This window comes from Cinclus cinclus, chromosome 1 (genome assembly GCF_963662255.1).
Source record: "Cinclus cinclus chromosome 1, bCinCin1.1, whole genome shotgun sequence".
In the NCBI taxonomy this organism is placed as follows: domain Eukaryota; kingdom Metazoa; phylum Chordata; class Aves; order Passeriformes; family Cinclidae; genus Cinclus; species Cinclus cinclus.
In genome coordinates this window covers 126652568-126672593 of record NC_085046.1, presented here as the reverse complement: position 1 = coordinate 126672593, position 20026 = coordinate 126652568, and the positions used below count along the sequence as shown (strand labels likewise).

The following is a 20026-nucleotide window of genomic DNA, read 5'->3' as shown; positions in this document are numbered from 1 at the left end:
AGATGACAAAGGAAATGTTAAAGAGATATTAACTGACAATGCCCTTATCTAAGTTCTTTCTGGATCTCATCTTACTATGATTTCAAGAATATATGAAGTGATATACACACAATGTATAGCTTTTCTATATCACTTCTGAGCAGAACAAAGATGACAAGCACATTGTCCTTCTTTCCCTTTGGCTCCTCTTTGGACTAACATTTTTCTTATGCAGTGATCTAAGGCACTTGCTCTGGCAACAAAATGGGCAAAGAAACCCAAAAGAAAACAATAAAAAATCCTGTAAAAACACAATATAAACTTCCTACCACCTACCACTCCTCTCCTGTATGCACACAAGCATGGCTTAAGGATGAAAATTTATTATACACACAGCTGAACAGCCCTGGAAAAGAGCACTTTTTTTCCCTCCTCTGTGACAAAGAGCAGATGGAAGGAGAAAAACAAACATGCCACGTTAAGATGAGATGTCTCAGTCCTGTGAAATGAAAGGAAAGGATATGTATAAATGGAAATATATAAAATGGTGAATCTTTAATGTTTTTCTTTGTCATGTATAAACAAAATACTTTCACAAAATGAGTCAACAACCATCAAGTGTTTGGCTTTCCAACTGCACTCCAACTTATTAATTGGTCACTGACCAAATGCAGGCTAGAAGAACTCAGACTCTACAAAGACACAGTAAAGACAAAGCTGCACATATATAAAATACTATACAGAAACAAGAATCACATTGTAAGAAACATTCACATGGTTTCATAAAGAAAGAATAAACTTAAAGATGCAGTCTTTGAGAATTAGATACAATATCTGGATAAGGTTGAAGTCCTAGCTGTTTGTTATCTTTCAACTTTTGTATTATAATTTTGGCAAATTCCTCTCCTTGGCTGTCTGAGGTATCAAGTAGTTGTCGTACTTTTGATGTCCTTGTAGGTTTGGTGCTTATAAGTTCATAATCTTCTTTCATGAGTAAAAATCTTGATAGAAGGGCATCCAGTGATTGATTCAAACATGCTTCAGTCATCTGATCAATAATTTGTTCTCTTTTACTTTGGATCCACTGATGAGCTACATTCTGTTGTGTGGTTTCCAATACAAAATCTGAGATTGGAAAGGATTAGAAAAAAAGTAAGGGATTGTAACTGTCTGTCAATAAATACTGCCACAGAACAAATAAAAAATTGAAAAAAAAGCTGTTAAAATGTTCCAATTTGACAAATTTGGTTGTAGTATTTATTATAAAGAGTATTTATTCTATCTGAATCACAGAATAATTTAGGTTGGAAGGGACCCTCAAGGAGGTCATCTGATGTAATGGCCTGCTCAAAACTGGGCCAACTTCAAGGATAACTCAGGTTGCTCAGGGCCTTGTCCAGCTGAATTTTGAGCATCTCCAAGTGATGGTACTTCTGCAGCCTCCATGGGCAACCTGTTCCAGTGTTCAACCCGACCTGGTACTAAAAAGAGACAGGTGGTAAATTCACTTCCCAGGGGGATTTTTATTGAAGATTACTGAAAACATCCCTGTAGTTTTCTGGTATTTTTCTCAAGATGAGGTTTCACACAGTGAGAAGGTGTTGATTTTTGTACTTCCAGAAGAGGGATGTTATAATAGATCTTTATAAAGTTGCATGTTATTGTGTGGCCCCTCAAAAAGTATTTCTGAATAATTCATTATTAAAGTTTCTTTTGTTAACTTTTGTCTTAACTTTTAACAGTTATTTGATGCATAAGAATATAAAGTAGTGGGCTTCCAGCTAACACAGAGGATCATTACAGGTGAGATGCTGACACAGCTGCTGCTTCTCTCAGCCCCACCATTGCTAAATGGAAGACTGGAAAGCCTAAAAACTGAGAAGGCAACAAGGTGACTTAGGTTTAAGCTAAGTTTTAATCCTGCTTTTCTGGACTGTAGCACTGCTAGAGCAGTAGGAGATAGGAGAAATAATATGAGCAAAGGGAATGGAATAAAGAAGACCCATGGCAGCAGGACTAAGAGGAGAGGAAAAAAAAGGTAGCTAAAGTAGCTACCTGTACTTGGTCACATTTTACATTATTTTTGCTTACTTTGTAATATAAGTCTACAAGGACAGAATTACTTAATTTTGCTTTCTTAATTTGCATATGTTTTGTTTTCATTTTGCAGGTGAATAACAGTTCCAGCTTCCATTTCATACAGACACATATAACATTCATTCAATGTCAGAACACTTATTGTGGGTTTGCTGTACCTGAAGGAATCGGCAATGACCTCAGTGCACAGGATGCAGGACTCGAGGCATCTGAAATACTCTTGTCAGATGAGAGAACAGCACTGTATGGATGCACAAGGAGTTTGGCACTCTGAGTTACAGACAGATTTTCATCTGTGCTCTGACTTATGAGAGAATGTAGACATCCAGAATTTCCATCTTAAACAATAAAAAACAAAAACAAAACAAACAAAAAAAAAAGAACAAGCTGTATTACTTCTGCGTTCAAATAAAATACACCCATCAGAGACTATTTAGAGCCATTTCACAAAAGTTATCATAAACCAACTACTTTTACATGATGTACAACAAATTAGTTCTTATACTCAGATTCTGAATACATTTATATCCCTTATATTTTACCAGGGCCTGACTAGGGTTTGGGATCCTGCTTTATTTTAAAGAAATATTGGGAGTATAAATCTGGTAGATGTGAACTTCAACAAAAAAGCTCTGTTTGACAGAAAAATTTTATAAGGACTAGAAGAACAAAATAAATCCTTTGAGTATTTGGAGAGGTAACTGGAAGTCAGAAGGAAAGCAGACTAATTTCTTTTGATGAAGTTTGGCAGTGTAACAAAGGTAAAAATATTAAAATAAAGATTCAGGTGGGGGAAAAGGACATGAGGAGCAGTGGGAGAAGTTAACATTCAGTGGAAGGCCAATGGAAGCTTTTTATCGTCCATCAAAACAGGATATGACTTCATGAAAGCTTCATGTAAACTTTTGCAAAGAAAAGTAAAAAGTATTTCTATCAGGTAGGAAGTTTAACAGTCTCCATTTTTAGGATATTTTTACAGTAGAAAAGGATGACAGATATGAAAGCAGCAGTGGGAATGAAACAAGGAAAATATGACCATCAGGTGATGAGAAACAAACGACAGGAAACGTGCCTGTGTAAACAGCTTTGATTAGACTTTCACAGTGTCACTTGATAAAGACAGTAACTAAGATGTTAACTAAGAACCAGAGATGAAAGAATTCAGATGAGCATCTAAAGACACAATGAGGTAGCCCCATGGACAACTCGAGATTACCTGCCCAATGGGGAAATCTGAAGGTGTATTCCCAGCTCTTTCTTGACCTGTAGAAGAATATGTCTGTAAGTACACAGAGAAGGAATAGGAAAATGTGGAAGAAACTCCATTCTCAGTATTTTAAAATGGAGGACTAGAACTAATAGTAACTAGCATTTTTATTTCATGAACAAGAGAAAGTTGGGCAGAGCTATGTACTGTGAAGCAGCAGACATTATCTACTGCATGAAAAAGGGGGATTAAGAGACAACCACTGAGACTGAAAGGTTATTTCAGGAAAGTATTTCAAGCAGCTGAGCTGGGATAGATTGTTATACATTTATAGGCACTCATATTTAATAACATGACATAAAGACAAAACTACTGGGATTGTGCTGGTATGAGAGAATGACCTTGACCAGTGACCACAGCATAAAAAAATATAATCATAAAATCACACACTTTTTTCTGCTGGAAAGACACTTGAGATCCTCAAGTCCAGCACTACCAAGTTCACCACTGTCCCACGTCCTGAAGTGCCATGTCTATTTATCTTTTAAATACCTCCAGGGCTGGTGACTGAACCACTTCCCTGGACAGTCTGTTTCAATGCTTGACAACTCTTTCCATGAAGAAATTTTTCCTAATATCCAATCTAAACCTCCCCTGGCACAACTCAGGGCCATTTCCTCTCATCCTACTGCTTGCTGCTATTGCTTGTCAGTTTAAGAGGACCCCAACAGGCCACCATCTCCTCTCAGGTAGTTGCAGAGAGCAAAGGAGCAAAATTTCCTCTCTGAACCTCCTTTTCTCCAGGCTAAACAACCCCAGTTCCCTTAAAAAAACCCAAAAAAAACTAATGTGAGTTATTCAGAAAAAAAAACAGATTGGCTCAAGTTACTCAAAAAGAACCTATGTGACCTAGAAGACCAGAATAACAGAAACAGAAAAAGAAGGGAAAATATGAGATCTAGACTTTCTGTTTCAAGCTGGGGCTAATGATTAGAAGTGAGATGAGGAAGAAAAACAACCCCTAAGTAGATTATTCTGTACTGAAGGACCCTGTGAGAAAGGAACAATAAAATTCTAAGGTATACCAAGTCAGTGGGATTTTGTAGACAAAAATAAGTTTGTCATGTCTTTCATAATACTATGTAGCCTTAGTTCAATGACTTAAGTTAGAATATGCACCAGGAGGACGAATTAGGATACTATGAGAATAAAGTTCATTTTACAAAGGGATTTCAGAAGAGTGCATCCTGTTCATTCTGCAAAACAAAGTATATTAAAGGATTATTCCCTGTATCAGAAATGAAAAGGGAAGAGGGAAAAGAGCTGTTTAAAGAAATACCCAAGAAAAACTCACTATGGAAGGAAAAAAAATAGTAAACATGAGAAGAAAGGCTAAAGACAAGTCTCAACTCTGAAGAAGCAATTTTCTGAAAAAGTATTCTGATTGTTCTGATGCAAAAAACAAGAATCTATAGTCATTAACTCGGCTAGACTCTGCAGTCATTAACTTCTGCCTTGGTGCAATGCCAAACTCCTCTCCTGCTAACAGCTACCCGGAAAACAATTTTCACCTGAAACAATTGCATCTGAGTTTGAAAAGCAAGAGGAATGTCAGTCTTGCCTCCCACTACAAAGCTACCTTGATGCAGCTATTGGCAAAGTAATAAACACTTCTGCAGTAGGGTTTTGTAGACACTGTTTTCACAAGCTTTACAGTATCTATATATAAACATAGTAAAGTCTAAGCAATGACTCTATAAAACGACCACCAGCTGACCAGTCAGATTAATTGTACCAAGAAATTTTCATTGATGCTCTCCACAGGCAGACACAACAATTTATAACAGGAACCAGCAGAAAGAAAGGCTGACATTTATCATTATTTTATGTGACTAGTCACAAGGACTTACAGTCCTTGCTCAAACGAATACTCCATGTTCTAAAATTCATTACAACATACTTATTAACCTAGGTTAATACTCCAAATACCTGTTGGAGTCTGTACCAATGGTGCCTGGAGCACCAAAGAAATAACCCACAAATACCAGTTATTCTTCATCTCTGAGGTTTTTATGCTGCATAGATAAATGCTTCAGTTGAGGTACAGCAAAAGTATCCTGCACTTGCTTTCTCCAGTAACTGAAAGTCCTTAAGCCTCCTGTAATTTATTTACCCAAATTCCTCCTGTGTTTATACCTTTCTAGTACACTGAGTAGAACTTCAAAATTGTGTGTGTTTAAACAGGAGCTGAAACAGGAACTGCCTGTGCTCTCCTACCTCTACCAGAGTATCTCTTGTTTTGTAGCACCTCAGAATACTTATTGATTTCCTTATTTTATAGCAGTGAAATCAATAGTCTTATCTGCTTTCATACTTCTGGTCCCTGCAATGCCAGAGGACAGTCCACTCTTTTGAAATATGTTTACATTCTGTCAAGGGAAGAAACTTAAATGCAGTTTTAGTTTCACAATGTATTGCTATTCCATCTGGGTTCCATTCCATTTTTCTGGCTTCTGATGTCAGCAAAACCTCAAAAATTGAGTTGAGTTTTCTTGGGGAATTTTGCCAACTTTTATTCATAAAAGGGCACAATTACAAAAGGTCTCTGCAGATACTTTTGCAAAGCAATCTACTAAAGACATTTTTACTTAGTGAATTAAAAACTATCTAGAAAATTGCACTGGAAACTGAGTTTACTCGGCTTCTAGAACACCTTAAAATGTGTAGCCTTTTTTATATATTCAGAAGCAGTTCACAAATTAAGAAAAATCAGTTAACTAAACTGCCAAGAGTGTGAAGGGACAAGAAAAATGTTAGTTCTGCACTCGGCAACTCTGAATAGGAAAACTGAACCTGTGAGCTGTAGAGATTTCTCAGGTGATAGGAAGAGAAAAATCAGAGCTTAAAAACTCTAGTTTTTTAGCCAGAGCATGAAGTTTATAAAGTATTTTTTTTTTTACACAGAGAGACTCAGCATTTCTACATAAATGCAATGTCACAGTGTGAATGTAAAGCTGCAATGGCAACTTAAATTTACATGAAGTAAAGAGTATCTTACCTGATGAGAGGACATTACACTGGGGAATAGACTTGAATTTTGATGTATCTGGAGAGATGCTCCGAAGAGGAAGTGCATCACACTGTATGGAGCTAGAATATGTTGGCTGAAAGAAATACACGTGAATATTGAACAGGCACATCAAACAAATATGAAGTTACAATTTTTTTACAGAGACCCTCCCATCACCATATTTTCCCTGCTATCTAAATGCTCAATAAAAATGCACAATTAAAATATGTTAAATCAGAAGAAATTTTGTAATCCAAATACTCATGTATTTTCAAAGATGACAGCAATTTTGTATGCAAGTTTAACTACTAGTGAGAACCCAAAGCAGCAGCATTAATAATCAAGATACAAATGCTAATCTATATCATTCTATATAAGCAAGTTCTGTAGAGGTGTAAGGGAGCAGTAGACAATCTCTTACTATTGGCTGCATTTCTCTTTGGGGGAATCACAGACTCACAGAATGTGTGGAGTGGGGAGAGAGCCACAAGGATCATCAAGTCCATCTGCTGGCCCTGCACATGACCACCCCAAGAATCATTTGCCCAAGAGCATTGTGTAAACACAAACTCTGCTGGGCTTGGCGCTGAGAGCAATTCCCTGGGGAGCCTGTTCCAGTACCTGATCACCCTCTGGGGGAAGAACCTTTTCCTGATAGCCAATCTAAACCTCCCCTGGTTTCACAGTTTCTTGCCATATTTAGAGCTTTCCTGTATTTAGATGCCCTTCTAATTTCTGCATACTCACCCTTTTCTATCTTCACATATATGGCTTTGCATTTGTTACACTCTGGCTCAAGTAATGCATTTATGCCTTTCCTGACTGAACAGTTAAGTAAAGTGCAGAACAACTCCCCTCACCAAGTTAACCTTCCTTTAGTCTCTCAGGATGTTGACATACCAAATGCAACATGTGAAGTACTTACCTTTTCGAGATTCAGAGGTATATTTAGAGATATCTGCTCCACATTTGCTTTCTTTCCACTCTTGTAAATACTTCGTGATTCATATAGTGACTGGAAGAGGAATATTTACTTGTATTAAATTGTTACTGTAAGACAAGAGGACAGCCTTGTGCAAACTCATGTTTCAACTAGATATAAGGCTAGACAAAGGAAACTGAGAAGAAATGACAAAGGAAATTATACTTCTTTTAGCAAGTGAAAGTTACCAACTTATTTGACCAACTGATGACTGTACAAAAGCTACTTACCTTTGATTTCTTTAACAGAATTACTGCTTCCAGCACAGCTATTTCATCAAATGTTCGCAGAACTGGCTCTAGGTCTATTAAACATTCTGAACAAGGGAAGAGTACTTGGTGAATAGTTTGAAGCAGAAACCAAGTTGTCAGTGTAAAGTGTCTTTCTCACACTTAAAAAAATAATGTGTCTATTGACATGTGTCAAACCACTTATGCTGCTAAAACAGAAGCTGCTTGCTTCTCTTAGAACAGTTCACACCACCCAAAGAAACCCTGTCCTGACCTGGCCACCTGATCACTGTGTCTCAAAAGAGATCCAGGACAGTGCTGAATCAAAAGTCTCACAGTCATGGAATGGAGAGATTGGTGAGTTTGCTGTGTTTTAAGGTAGCCATTTCAAGACTGATTAGCTGAATGGAACCAAACACCTAAGATCTCAGAGTGTGTTGCTGTCTTCTCACTCTAGAAGAGGTATAAAAGATCTACACCAGAAAAATAAACAAACACACACCCAACACAGCAATATCCAGAATACATGCTTAAGGCATGAGGCAGGGCCAGAGAAGATGGGATAATCAAAGCACTGACCTATCACATCCAGTGAAACCAAATGACACTGGCCTCAGTGTGTCTGCATCCCTATGCTATGGCAATTGCTTAAGTTCCCCATCAGTGAGCTGTACTTCCCCTAATTTTGCAACAGTTTTGCAACTTCCTCTTTCTTTTTAGGATAGGAATGTAGTGACAAAAGCAATGCATGTTTTTTTTTCAAAGACCATCTTACTACATACATGTCACTAAAAAGAGAATCCAAGTAAACTCGCACTGCAGGACACATCCCAGGTAATTTTCCCTTCAGTGTGCCCACATACTTAAATTACTTTTTTTTTCTTGTTAACTGGCATAGGAAAACAAGAATGCATATGAAAATATCATGATGTGTTTATTTTTTTAATTTTAGAAAATATTGTATTTAGATAAATTTCCTTGCTTGGGAAAAAATCCAGTTCTTGCTTGATAAAGGAGATGGAACAATAAAAGATAAAGTATCAGTGAAAGACTTACACTGAGACACAAACAGGAGTTGAAGTCACTACAGCTTATCTAATGTGCAAAGGTTTGTTGGTGTTGGTTGGGTGCTCATAAATCTCACAGTACTCTTTCTACACTTCACTTCTCCCACCTCCCCCCCACCCCTTAAGAACCCCAAATTATCTTCAACGATAAACAAAAACCTCCAAACACAAGTAGTTAAACAAAACAAGCTGCTTTTTTACAGGTAAATTGAGATGGCAAATGCACTCCAACAACTAACCTGGTTTTATGGCACACATATAATTCATTCATAAAAGTTTGTTTATAGACATGAAGGAGGTAGCTAAGCACCTTATAAGCAATAAGACCAAGCACAGAGATCTGACATCTTTAACACTTCCCTTTTTTGACTATAATCTTGCTCTGTAAGTACCATGTTCAACAGAAATCTGTCAAGGTAAACTCACTTAAGAATGATGGCCTTTCATCTGGGTTTTGTGCCCATCCACTTTCCATCAGTCTTATGATAAGCCCTCGATGAGGAATGTCCATTGATAGACTTCCTTCACTCAAGTCTAGTCGCTGTCCCTGTGACACGCTGTACATTATCTGCAAGGGGTTTATAACTTCTGTCAAAACAGACATTGTGAAGTCATTAGAAATACATGCAATATAAAGAGCTTACTATGTAGGAGGAGTAATTTGGCTTGCAGACATAGAATTTATAGCTCATCAAAATAAAGTTACATTTCTTAATTAATGAAAAGGTATTCTTCATTTATGAAACAACACTGTAATTCAAAAAGAAAAAGATACTAAAAAAATTGCCTAATTTGAGAAGTACTTCAAAGTGTTCTTCAACAAGTCTAATAAAAGTTGAATTATTAGAAAGTAACCCCTAAAATTAAATCCCCAGGTTTCATGTTTAACCTCTCTAGGTAAGGCAGGAAAAAATAAATTAAAGGAAGACATGGCCTTACCTTCAAATGGCTGTTTCCTTGACATCACTTCCCACATGATAACTGCATAACTGTTTACAGTATAAAAAGTACAGAAGATGCTATTTTAGACTACAAACACTTAACAACACAATATGCTCAGCTTTACATTTTATTTGAAACATTTTGGTAAAATGGTCCTGCAAGTGGTTCTTTGAGTACAAACTTGCCCTATCTTTAGTAAACTAGTCACTCTGTTCAGCCATCAGGATATATTAGAAAGAGGTAACTTTAAACAACTTTGTATTTAAATAAGGTTAGCTGATTTCATTTAAAAGCATCATTGAATTCTCAGTCCTTCTCTCCATTTTTTCTTCACATACTCCACCATATCTGAATGAAATTCTAGTCCATGATTTAGCCTAAAAGGTCCTAATATTAATCCCACTGTTGTAATGCACATTTATGGTTTTGTGTTGCACTGAGGATGGTTTGTTCTGTTTCCCCCTCGGTTTGTATTGTGGTTCTCCCCTTCCCTTAACCCCTCCCTTTCCCCAGGCCAGCCCTGAGTGGCTGTGACCCGGGGTTCCTCCGCCCGAGTTGGGGTTGAAAATACCCCGCGTTTCCCATGCTCACTCTTTTTCCCTGGAACCCTCCAGGACAATAAACTTGGATCATCCCAGGAAGGAGAGCTTCCTCTAATCTTTTGCCTTTGTTCATGCTGGGTAAAAATCCTCTATCTCTCTGACCCTGAGCTAGCCGAAGCAGGTCAGAGAGACCAGGGGAAATCCGGCAACCCACCACTGTATTCAAGTATCTGGTTCCACTACTTGAACTTAGAAAGACAATTCAGGCTAAAGCTTCAGTGCTTCAATAAGTTCAGAATACATGCAAGGTGCTGACCAGTAGTACATTTCCATGTTTTCAGTCCAAGTCTTTATAAGTATTGTGACAGTGTCATTCCAGAAAATAATCACCATGATCAATTGCTCTTAGGGCTTGCTCCCCACCCTTGGTATGAATGTACTGAACTTCCTTCCTACATCACTAAGAAGTACCAAATTTTGCATACAAGTGTCATTTAACTGCCTTAGAGCACTGTACCATCTGACAGCTACCAAGTAAGAATTCAGAAAAATGAAGAAAGAAACAAATAGCTGATGCTTAAAATCAAATCATATACTGAGTTTTCCTAACTATTTATTTTGTTTACATTTTAACATTTTTCAGTAACAAAATTTACTCATGTAGCTTTTAATAAAAGCAGTCCTCCTTGTTAGAAGTCTGCTTTTGATGTATTCTTGACAAGTCCATGAAAGCTGATGTTTTTGGAAAAGCAAATCATCCCTTTTGTAGAAATTAAGCTGCTTGACTGTTGTTTACAAAATTTGTTTCTTTAAGAAAGATCCTTCAGCACAAATTAGCTTCAATATCTCAACAACACTCAGCTGCAATCAACTAATTAGACATCCAGAACATATCCAAATATTTAATAATATATTTCTTTCACTTTGGAATCTCTCTACAGTTATAGATTATTTTCTCAGTTCTGCAACACTGCATCATTCCTCTTTACTCTATTGCTGTTTTCCTTTCTTATTTCTGCTTTGTCACATCTCCTGATCGTGAGCACAGAACCTCCTATGTGGCCTTTCTGGTGGTCCTTTACTGTCTCTGTACCTTCATGTCTTCCTGCCTTGAACACCTCTCTTTCCAATGTTGTCTTACTTTCTCTTCTTTCTTCTCACATAATCTCTTTCCTTTCTAATTTTTCTGTTTTCTACACCCTTCTACTTATGTGTCCTCATATTTTCTCCTATTTGATTGTTATTCCTCTGAAAATATTATTTTCTTTCTAAGAAACATCTATCTTCTTCATATCCACTCATTCATTAAGCCACCAGTCACTCTCTATCCTCTTAACACACCCTTTTTGCTTTTCAATGTTTTCCTCATGCATATCTTCCCATCAAAGGATAAACAAAGCAGGTATGTTGTCATCTGTATTCTTTGGACAGGAATCTCAATAAACTTCACATGCTTCTTCAGAGTAAGGGATAATTAAGGGAAATAGTGGTTTCCCTGGAAGTCAGTATGACCCTCTGAGACTGCCACCTCTCACCAAGATACAACCATGTCAGAGATCAGTGAGGGTAAACGTGGCAAACTGAACCAGAATGATGGACTTTGTCAACATCACCACCAGTGATTGGCCAGTTCATGCCTCCTCCATCTTCCTTTACACATAATTCCTCCAAAAATCCTTCAAGTAATCTCTGAGCTTTCCAAACAATTTCACACCAGCCAATTGTAACTCCAATATCCTCAGAGAGATTTCCTTTTGTTATATGGGTCACCACCACTCTGTTTACTATTCTACTACTTGTACTCTCGACTGCCCAACACAAAACTATCACAACTTTCATAAAGAACATTATTCCTTAAGGAGATTACTTTAACTACTTTCTCCAACCACCCTATCCTGCTTTTATTTACCTCCTTTCCAAAAATACATTTTCTTCTTTCCCCCAAGTATATTCTGAAAATTATGTTATTTGATTACACAAATTATAAGACTACGTGCATTGACTTGATGGTGTAAATAGCTTTCTTCTTTCCCTGCATTGTCTGTATGTGTACACTCACTTACAGAAACCAATCCCACACCTATTTCTGCAGTCTCAGCCTAATTTTGGAGCATGACACTACTCACAGCACAAAAGCAATGAGCCATTAAATCCAGCTATCACTCAATTCTTTATTTCCCAATTAATTTAGTCTATATAGCTATGATATTATCATTGAAAATAATAAAATCTAAGTTCAGTAAGTCATATCTGAGTTCAGATTTGAAGCTGGAGAACAACAGGAGTTACCTGTAGATATCATGTTTTACACTTGCCCGCATTTTCTGACTGGGGTTGTAATCCTCAGGTGGCATGTAGATAATTGTCCCTCCTTCTGGCAAAGAGGATTCACTTCGTGATTGTGACATGGAGATGATACGCCATTTTGACATGCCAAAATCTGCAATCTGGAAAGGTCAAATCAGTTGTTCTGAGAAGAAAAACTGGATTTCTCTGCTGACAGTTGTTAGAAATTCCTGAAATACACCTAGAAGCCGGTGTCACCCAAAGCTCTCAACCTGACACACAAAAAGTATGTGGTTCTCCTAGCAACAGGAAACATCAACTCCAGTCCATAAAGCATTCCCAGGTCATGACTCACGCTATCCCTATAGCACTGCCCTATCCTGTTCTTTTAAGGAAGGACTCAAGTACACTATGGCTGAAGAATCTGCTGTAGATGGATGTAATATGAAGAAAATCACTTCCTTGTGTTAAAAAAAGCAAACAAAATAATCATTGATTACTTGTAGCTCCCTGGTTATGAAAAAAGCACAAGTTTAGTATAAATCGTAACTGTTATACATAACTCAGCTTGCCAGTATCCTGAGGCAGATCCTCTCACAGAAAAATTTTAGGGTACTTCACCTCATTCCCAAAACTATGATGCATTAATCTTGAATTAATAAGTTGGATATTCTGAAATTCAGTGCTGCAAAAGGTTGCTGAATATTTTCTTCATTGTGCACTCTGGGGCCTTGCTCCTTTCTACAGGACACAGTGCATCTACATGAAAAAGTAACTGATTTCAGTGTACATCCTCAGACATCCATGAGCCAGGGCACCAGATACCAGATTAGGTTATGGATAGGGAGAGAAATGTTTAGCAGAATACACCTGCTGGCTTAGCTGCAGTGTCTGGAATACATGGGAGATAAGCAGCCAGCTACCAGCTCTGCACTTGTCCAGCATCTGCGTAATAGCAAAAACATTTTCAATAAGGATATGCAAGCACTGTGGCAATTAAGATAACAGAAACAAGCTTTCTGAAGAGCATACATCAAAATCCACAATGTAAAGTAACCTTTCTTTACGACTCACTCTCATCAAGCCTTCCTCATTGTAATTGCTCTTAACACCTGCTCATTAAGTAGATCAGGGACAGTCAGAAGCATTCTGTGAATGGTGTTACTTTTATACATATGCAGTATCTCTTCTATTTGGCATGCACGATAACCTTGTTTGCATTTCCTGTCAACTGTACTAATTCAGAGAATCTTGCCTCACTTAAAACCCTAAGGACACTCCTTACAGGAGGCAGGGCAGGTATGCAAGAGCAAACCTCTTCCCTTCAATTGCCTCAGCAAAGAAACTGTTCAGATACAATCAGGCAGAGCACCAGGCCACACCAAAGTTGTAACAGATTAAAAAGCGAGTGGATTAAAAAAATGACTTGGACTAGTTCCCTGATCAGGTTTATCAGGAAGCTCCAGAGCTGGCAATACCAGCACAATTGAGTGGGAGGAAGTATGACCTGTTGAGGGTGTGAGCAGAGACAAAGCCATGTGAGGCACTTTGCTGCCAAGAAAATTTTCTGTGCAATGAAGAAAGAAGAAACCAGCAGCGGATCTTTGCTCAAAGGACTCACAAAGAGACTCAACTTACAGTAACAACTGAAACATTGACTTTTCCAATATAAATTCAGTGCAAAATACCTCTTATTTTCATTTACTTGAGTAACATATTTTATCAATAATAAAGATCCTTTTAAAAAAAGAAGAAACAACAAATCCAACTCCTGCAATTATGGAAGCACCTAAACATTTTGTCAGAAGTACTTTCAGTCTCTTTTACACATCATGGCAGTGATATTTTAAAAGGCAGAATTAAAGTTGTGAACTACTGATACTTCTGCATGTATGTTTGCTTGTTTTAAGGAGCTTCATAAAAGCCAACTTCCAACACAGTAAGATTTCACTATCTTCTTTTACATGTTCTTATACTACACCAACAAAACAGATAATGCATGATAAGTATCAAATAAGGATTAATATTTGAAATTTGACCTATAAGAAGTAAATTGTCAGACCATCTTGGGCAGGAACACTTTCTATTTTCTTCTCAGGAAAGGCCAGATGTAGCTACCCTTGGAAGGTGGGCAAACAAGAGCGTCACCATTATTGAGTATCAGCTACTGCTACAGCAGAAACAGCCCAAATTCTATCTTTCTGGTCTTTTCAGACAGATCAAATCCGCAACTGAGTAATACAGAGTTTCCAAAAGAAAATCTCCAAAGTTCTGTCTGCAACGATAGATGAAAAAGTCCACCATACAATTAACATCCTCTCTATATGGCCACAACCCCACCCTTCCTCCTCTAGAATAATGAAAACACTTTCACTTGCTCTGGATACTGAAGAACATAAGAAATAAATAATCCTACCTTGACGTGAAACTCATCATCCAGCAAAATGTTCTGGGTTTTTAAGTCATGGTGCAGCAATGGAGGATTCATGTTGTGCAAATAGTTTACTCCCAAAGCAATTTCATAAAGAATGCGGAATCTCAGGCACCAGGGAATGTCAGGATATACATCTTTCTGCCAAGATAAAACCACAAAACCAGAATATAATAATCTGTTCTGATCTAAGAACACACACAAAGACTTATTGAAGACAACAAGAAGAAAGTGACTTGGGCAAGCAATATTCTTTTAAAACATACATTTCACAAACTCTGTAAGAAATTGTAATGGAGCATTATCAAAAATAATAATTATGCATTGCTATGTTTCCATTCCCAAGAATTTACACAGTAGTTCATGACTGCTATACATGATGTTGAGCATTTACTATATCACTCATTCATATGGAAATATGAATTACAGATGAACTTCTGCATGAAACTTGCAACCCAGAATTTATAAGTCCTACATGAAGAATGGCAAAAATCGTTTCTTCAACTTACATCGGGGAACAAAAAAAACCATATTGAAACTATGCACAAAATACTACCTTTATATATAATAATACAGCAAGAAAAATGTAGTAAAACTCAACAGAAATCTTAGAAGTTATACTGACGCTAATGCACAGGATGTGTACTGATGAAAGTTGGAGAAGAGACTTTAGTGCTGTTGAGACAACTGCAGTAGCTTTGCAGTAGCAACACTGTTCAGACCAGGCTAATGGGAGCAACTTGGAGTTCAGTGCAGAAGTTACTCAGAGAATAAGATCTGGTAGAAATAGTCATAACTGTTTGGCTTCTATAAACGGAAGTAAAAACCTTCAATTTTTTTTTTTAATATTCAAACTATTGAAAAAAAAGTCAGTATATGTATTGGCAGTCATTCAGAAACCCAAACTGAAGCAAGCATTTCAGAATCTAATTAGAGGACAACTGAGACTTTTAAAGTGATTGCATATAATAATTCAACATGAAGCTCATTATAGGTTACAACATTAAACGAAAAATTTTAACAAAACTTAAGTCAGCTGAATTTAGTAGTCTTTTTGAGTTACAGAAAGTCTATCTGAGCACTAAAAACTACTAGGGATAATGACTGTCTTCTAGTGTGAAATACTATAAATAAAATACTTTACCATACTAATTAAGTATGGAAATTGCAATCTACTTGAAGCAGCCAGGTATCATATTTAAAGACTGTAAGTGCACTTACCCCATGCAATAGCTGGTTTAATGATCCATTGGTCATGTATTCTGTTACTACCCCCAAAAATTCAGGCTCGTTGCAAATTCCCAAAATTGGCAGAATGTAAGTAAACCTGGCTTTGTGTAATATCTCTGCTTCCTTTAGAAGGTGGTTTCTATCACTTAAAGAAAACAAGCAAACAAATAAAATACATTACCATACCAGTTGTAGGAAACTCAAAGCAAATGCTGGGTTCACTATATTCTGTGGCAATTACATCCCTGTATGCAGCACCACCACCTTTTCACCATTTGATTTCTACTATACTGTTTTAAGAAGACAGTGTAAGACAAATCAGAATCTGCAAATGCAAAGACAAGACAGCTTCCCTGGTTTTGTTGTACCACACAGATCTATTTCCTTCACACATTTCATCCATGTTTCCAGTAAATAAGGATACAGAAGTTCCAGCTTCCACCATTCCTTGAAACCATAATGGTTACAACTAGCTGCATTTCTCCCACCTTACTGAATGCCTTCAAATCCAGACTTTTCACTCAGGCCCAATATTTATCTCCTAGAGAGTGGAGATTTTAATACACATCATTCTCCAAACATTTAGTGAACTCTGACGTACACTAAAATAATAGGGGTTGAAGGAATGCATTTTTGACTTCTGAAAGAAAGGAAGTTCCTTTCTGAAGGAAAAGGAACAATTATCTATGCTTTGTTTTCACATAAATTATTCCCTCAAACAGCCCCTACTTTGAATCACCCTCTGGAAAAAGCATACCCTAGACACATAGATAGCAGGAATAGACCAGCCTCATGATGTTTGAATGCCTGAATTTGACTGTGTGCATCCACTCTGTTACCTCAAAACTTCTCATAAATGTGTCTTTGATGCATCTTTACAAATTCAGACCATGCAGCATGTTGATTTGAGAAGGTCAAGTTTTATTTAGCATTGAGTATGATTCCATCCCTAAAAACAGAAACTATTTGGTATGCCTCATGTCAAATAGTCTTGAAAAAAATGGGTTTCTTGTCAATGAGGGTAGTGGACCACAAAACATAATTCAGAGAAAAAGCAATTATATCCTATACCAGTGGAGACTGGTACAGGTACAAGTACATGACTAGGATATTCAAACACAGGACATTTACAGCACATTTAAAATTGATCCTTTGGATGTGAGCCAGTCTGACTCAGAAGCAATAGGGCTGTGCTGGGGCCAGGGCTATGCTCACTACGATTTGTTCAGCACAGCACCGTGCACAGCACAGCTATGGGGTGAGAGCTGGCTTGTGCCCATCGAGCTCAGGGCACACCCCAAAGCACACAGGGCTGTCTGGATCCATCAGGGTGGGTTTAGCACTCACAAAGAAAAGGCTGTCAGGATATACAGGAAAAGAGTAAGCCTTATGAACTAAAGCCTGCAGCTCTTAGCAGCAGGAAAATTTGAATTTAGATGGATATGAAATTAAGGTCCTTTTATCTGTGTGATGGAAAAAGACTTATAGAAAACTCTAGGAAATTATAGAAGCAAAAGGGCAGCCTTTGAGACAAGCATAGGATGGAAGACACAACTCTACGCCTTCCTCCCTCTCTCCAGAAATTTCTAGGATTCAGGAAGTTTGGGGTTTTCCCAGACAGTAAGGCACATTAACATGGGAATCAGCTGTGGCCAGGAAACAAATTGCAACATACTGAAGTCTATTCCTGTGTCTGTCAGTCACTCTACCTTTGCTCCACGCCAGAAGAGCACTGAGTAATGCCAAAATGAGCACATTCCCACAGCAGCTTCCCAACTGGCTTTGCTCTTTCACTGGTCACTCACCATATTCTGGCATGCACAGAACACACTTCCCTCTTGGGGAATTAATGGCACCATGAACTTATCCCTTTTCTTGACAACACTTACAGGCTGCATTTATATTGCCTACTGTCCATACAGCCAACAAAGCACTTGCTGCTGAGACTCAGGTGTGATGGATTTTTTCACAGCTTTGAGTATTCTGATAGCATTTCTGGGCTTTGCACAATACATTGTAGGTGACTGAATTATCTTGATTACCTCACTTGCCCTTTTAATCATAATTTCACAGGTTAGATGCCCCACTAACCCAAATTTTTGCAAGGCTAAAAATAGCCCTGGTGGTTTCTCCCAACTGTGTTCTGAGGTTAAATTTCCAATTAGCTGGGATTTAAGCAGACATTAAACAAAATCCCAAAACAAAACAAAACCAAACCCCCAAAACAAACAAAAAAACCACCAAAAAACAAACCCGCAAGACCTGTCCACTCCCCTCCCCCCTCCCCCCCCCACCAGCTTATCAGAAAACACAACATAACTGAGATTCCATTTCTGGCAAGATTCCAGAGATAAAGACTGTATACATAAACCTGGGCAATGAGAGGTGAAAGAGCTTTAAACAATTTGTCTTATATTCGAGTATACTGAATCACAAGACTAGAAGCCTTTCTGAGTGAAGTTATCCTACCTAAAGGACTACTACTAGATCAAAGAAACCTGAGGCAAAAGCTTGATAAGACTCAGAGGCAGGTTTACAGTCAGGTAGGCTCCAGACATCTTAAGAAGAGGCAAATTTGCATTGACATATTAACAAATTGGGACTATACGGATTGAGATTCAGAGATAAGTGAAAAAGGAAAAGCGAAAAAACTTGCTGCCCCCTTACATGGAATGACAACTCCTGTAATAAATATGCTGCCACTTGGGTATCTGGAAAACGGGGAACCCGATTATTACATGGAAAATACCAGATTGACAGGGGGGGCCTGAAAGTCTATTATTTTAAATCAGCTTCCCTCAGTACTGTGAGATCTAGGGAAAAAGAATAATTCTGCATTGTCTGAGAGAAGCTTCTAGAAGCAATCTCTAGTGGATAGAAGAGTATACTCCCTAGATTCCTCTCTCTATGTAAACACCAAATCTATAGCAATCACTGTACTTTAATATCATGCTGATGCCTCAGCAAAATGGTTAGCAGCCAACAGACCAGCAAGAAGCCAAACTCTGTCAATCCCACCGTGAGGAGGGCTCAAGGTGCACAGGTGCAGAAGAAAAAAGCTCCAAGAGATACAACTTAGTGTCTCACGGACCGAGACCGAAACCTCCACTTCATAATAATCGAAAGAGAGGAAGCTCTCGGGCCGGTCCGTGCTTTCTCTTGGCCCAAGCTGAACCATCCTCGTGGGATTCCCCTTTCCCCGCGCAATTAAAGCCGGGCTGCCCACGTAAACACCAGGATGTGATCCGCAGAGCTCAGGAACCCAGCCCGGCACGTTCGACCGGCACCTGGACCCTTTCTGGGGCTGGATTAGGGAAGGCGGGCAGGGCCCGGCCCTGGCCCCGGCGGTGCCCCCCGCCCCCCGTTACCTGTCTAGCAGCGGCCCCTGCAGGCACTTGAGGGCCACCGGGACCCTCCAGTCGGCGTGGCGGGCGGCGGACACGGTCCCGTAAGCGCCCCGGCTGATAAAACGCAAGTCCGGGAGTTTGCTGGAGGGGATGGAGGGGAGGCCGTAGCTGAAGGCGCCCGCCCGGCCCCCGCCGCCGTCCCCGCCGCTCATCCTCGCACTCTGCCGGGCGCAGCGGGGCCCGGAGCGCCGCTCCTCTGCCCCCGCTTCCTCGCTTCGCCCCGCACCTCCCTGCCCCGCCTGCTCTCCACTTGGCAGCACCTCTCTCCTCCTTCTACCCCACCGCCGAGGCACTTCCTCACGGAAAAAGCGTGCCGCGGCTCGCGGGTCGGGGAAGGCGGAGCAGCCGGGATGGGAGGAGCGAGCCGAGCCGAGGGAGCGCGGTGCCGGCGGTGCCGAGAGCCGTGCCCGGGCAGCGGCCTCGCCCCTCGGGAGCGCTGTGGCCGGGAGCATCCCCCATCCCGTCCGAAGGAGCCTCCCCTGCGCTGCAGAGGAGGGGGCAGCCCCCTCCATCCTGGGGCGGGCGGGTTCTGCTCTCGAAAGGTGATGCAGGATGC

The 20026-nt window shown here is 39.2% G+C and overlaps 1 protein-coding gene across 1 annotated transcript; it reads right to left on the bottom strand.

The window, feature by feature from the left end:
* Positions 1 to 778: 778 nt before the first annotated feature.
* RIPK2 (receptor interacting serine/threonine kinase 2) lies at positions 779 to 19622 on the bottom strand. The gene is made up of 11 exons (XM_062502803.1): positions 19432 to 19622; positions 16055 to 16208; positions 14819 to 14974; positions 12406 to 12563; positions 9572 to 9621; positions 9059 to 9220; positions 7566 to 7651; positions 7279 to 7368; positions 6342 to 6447; positions 2235 to 2414; positions 779 to 1104 (listed from the first exon to the last, which is right to left on the bottom strand). The coding sequence occupies exons 1-11, from the start codon at positions 19620 to 19622 to the stop codon at positions 779 to 781; spliced, it is 1659 nt and encodes a 552-aa protein (XP_062358787.1).
* Positions 19623 to 20026: the final 404 nt, after the last annotated feature.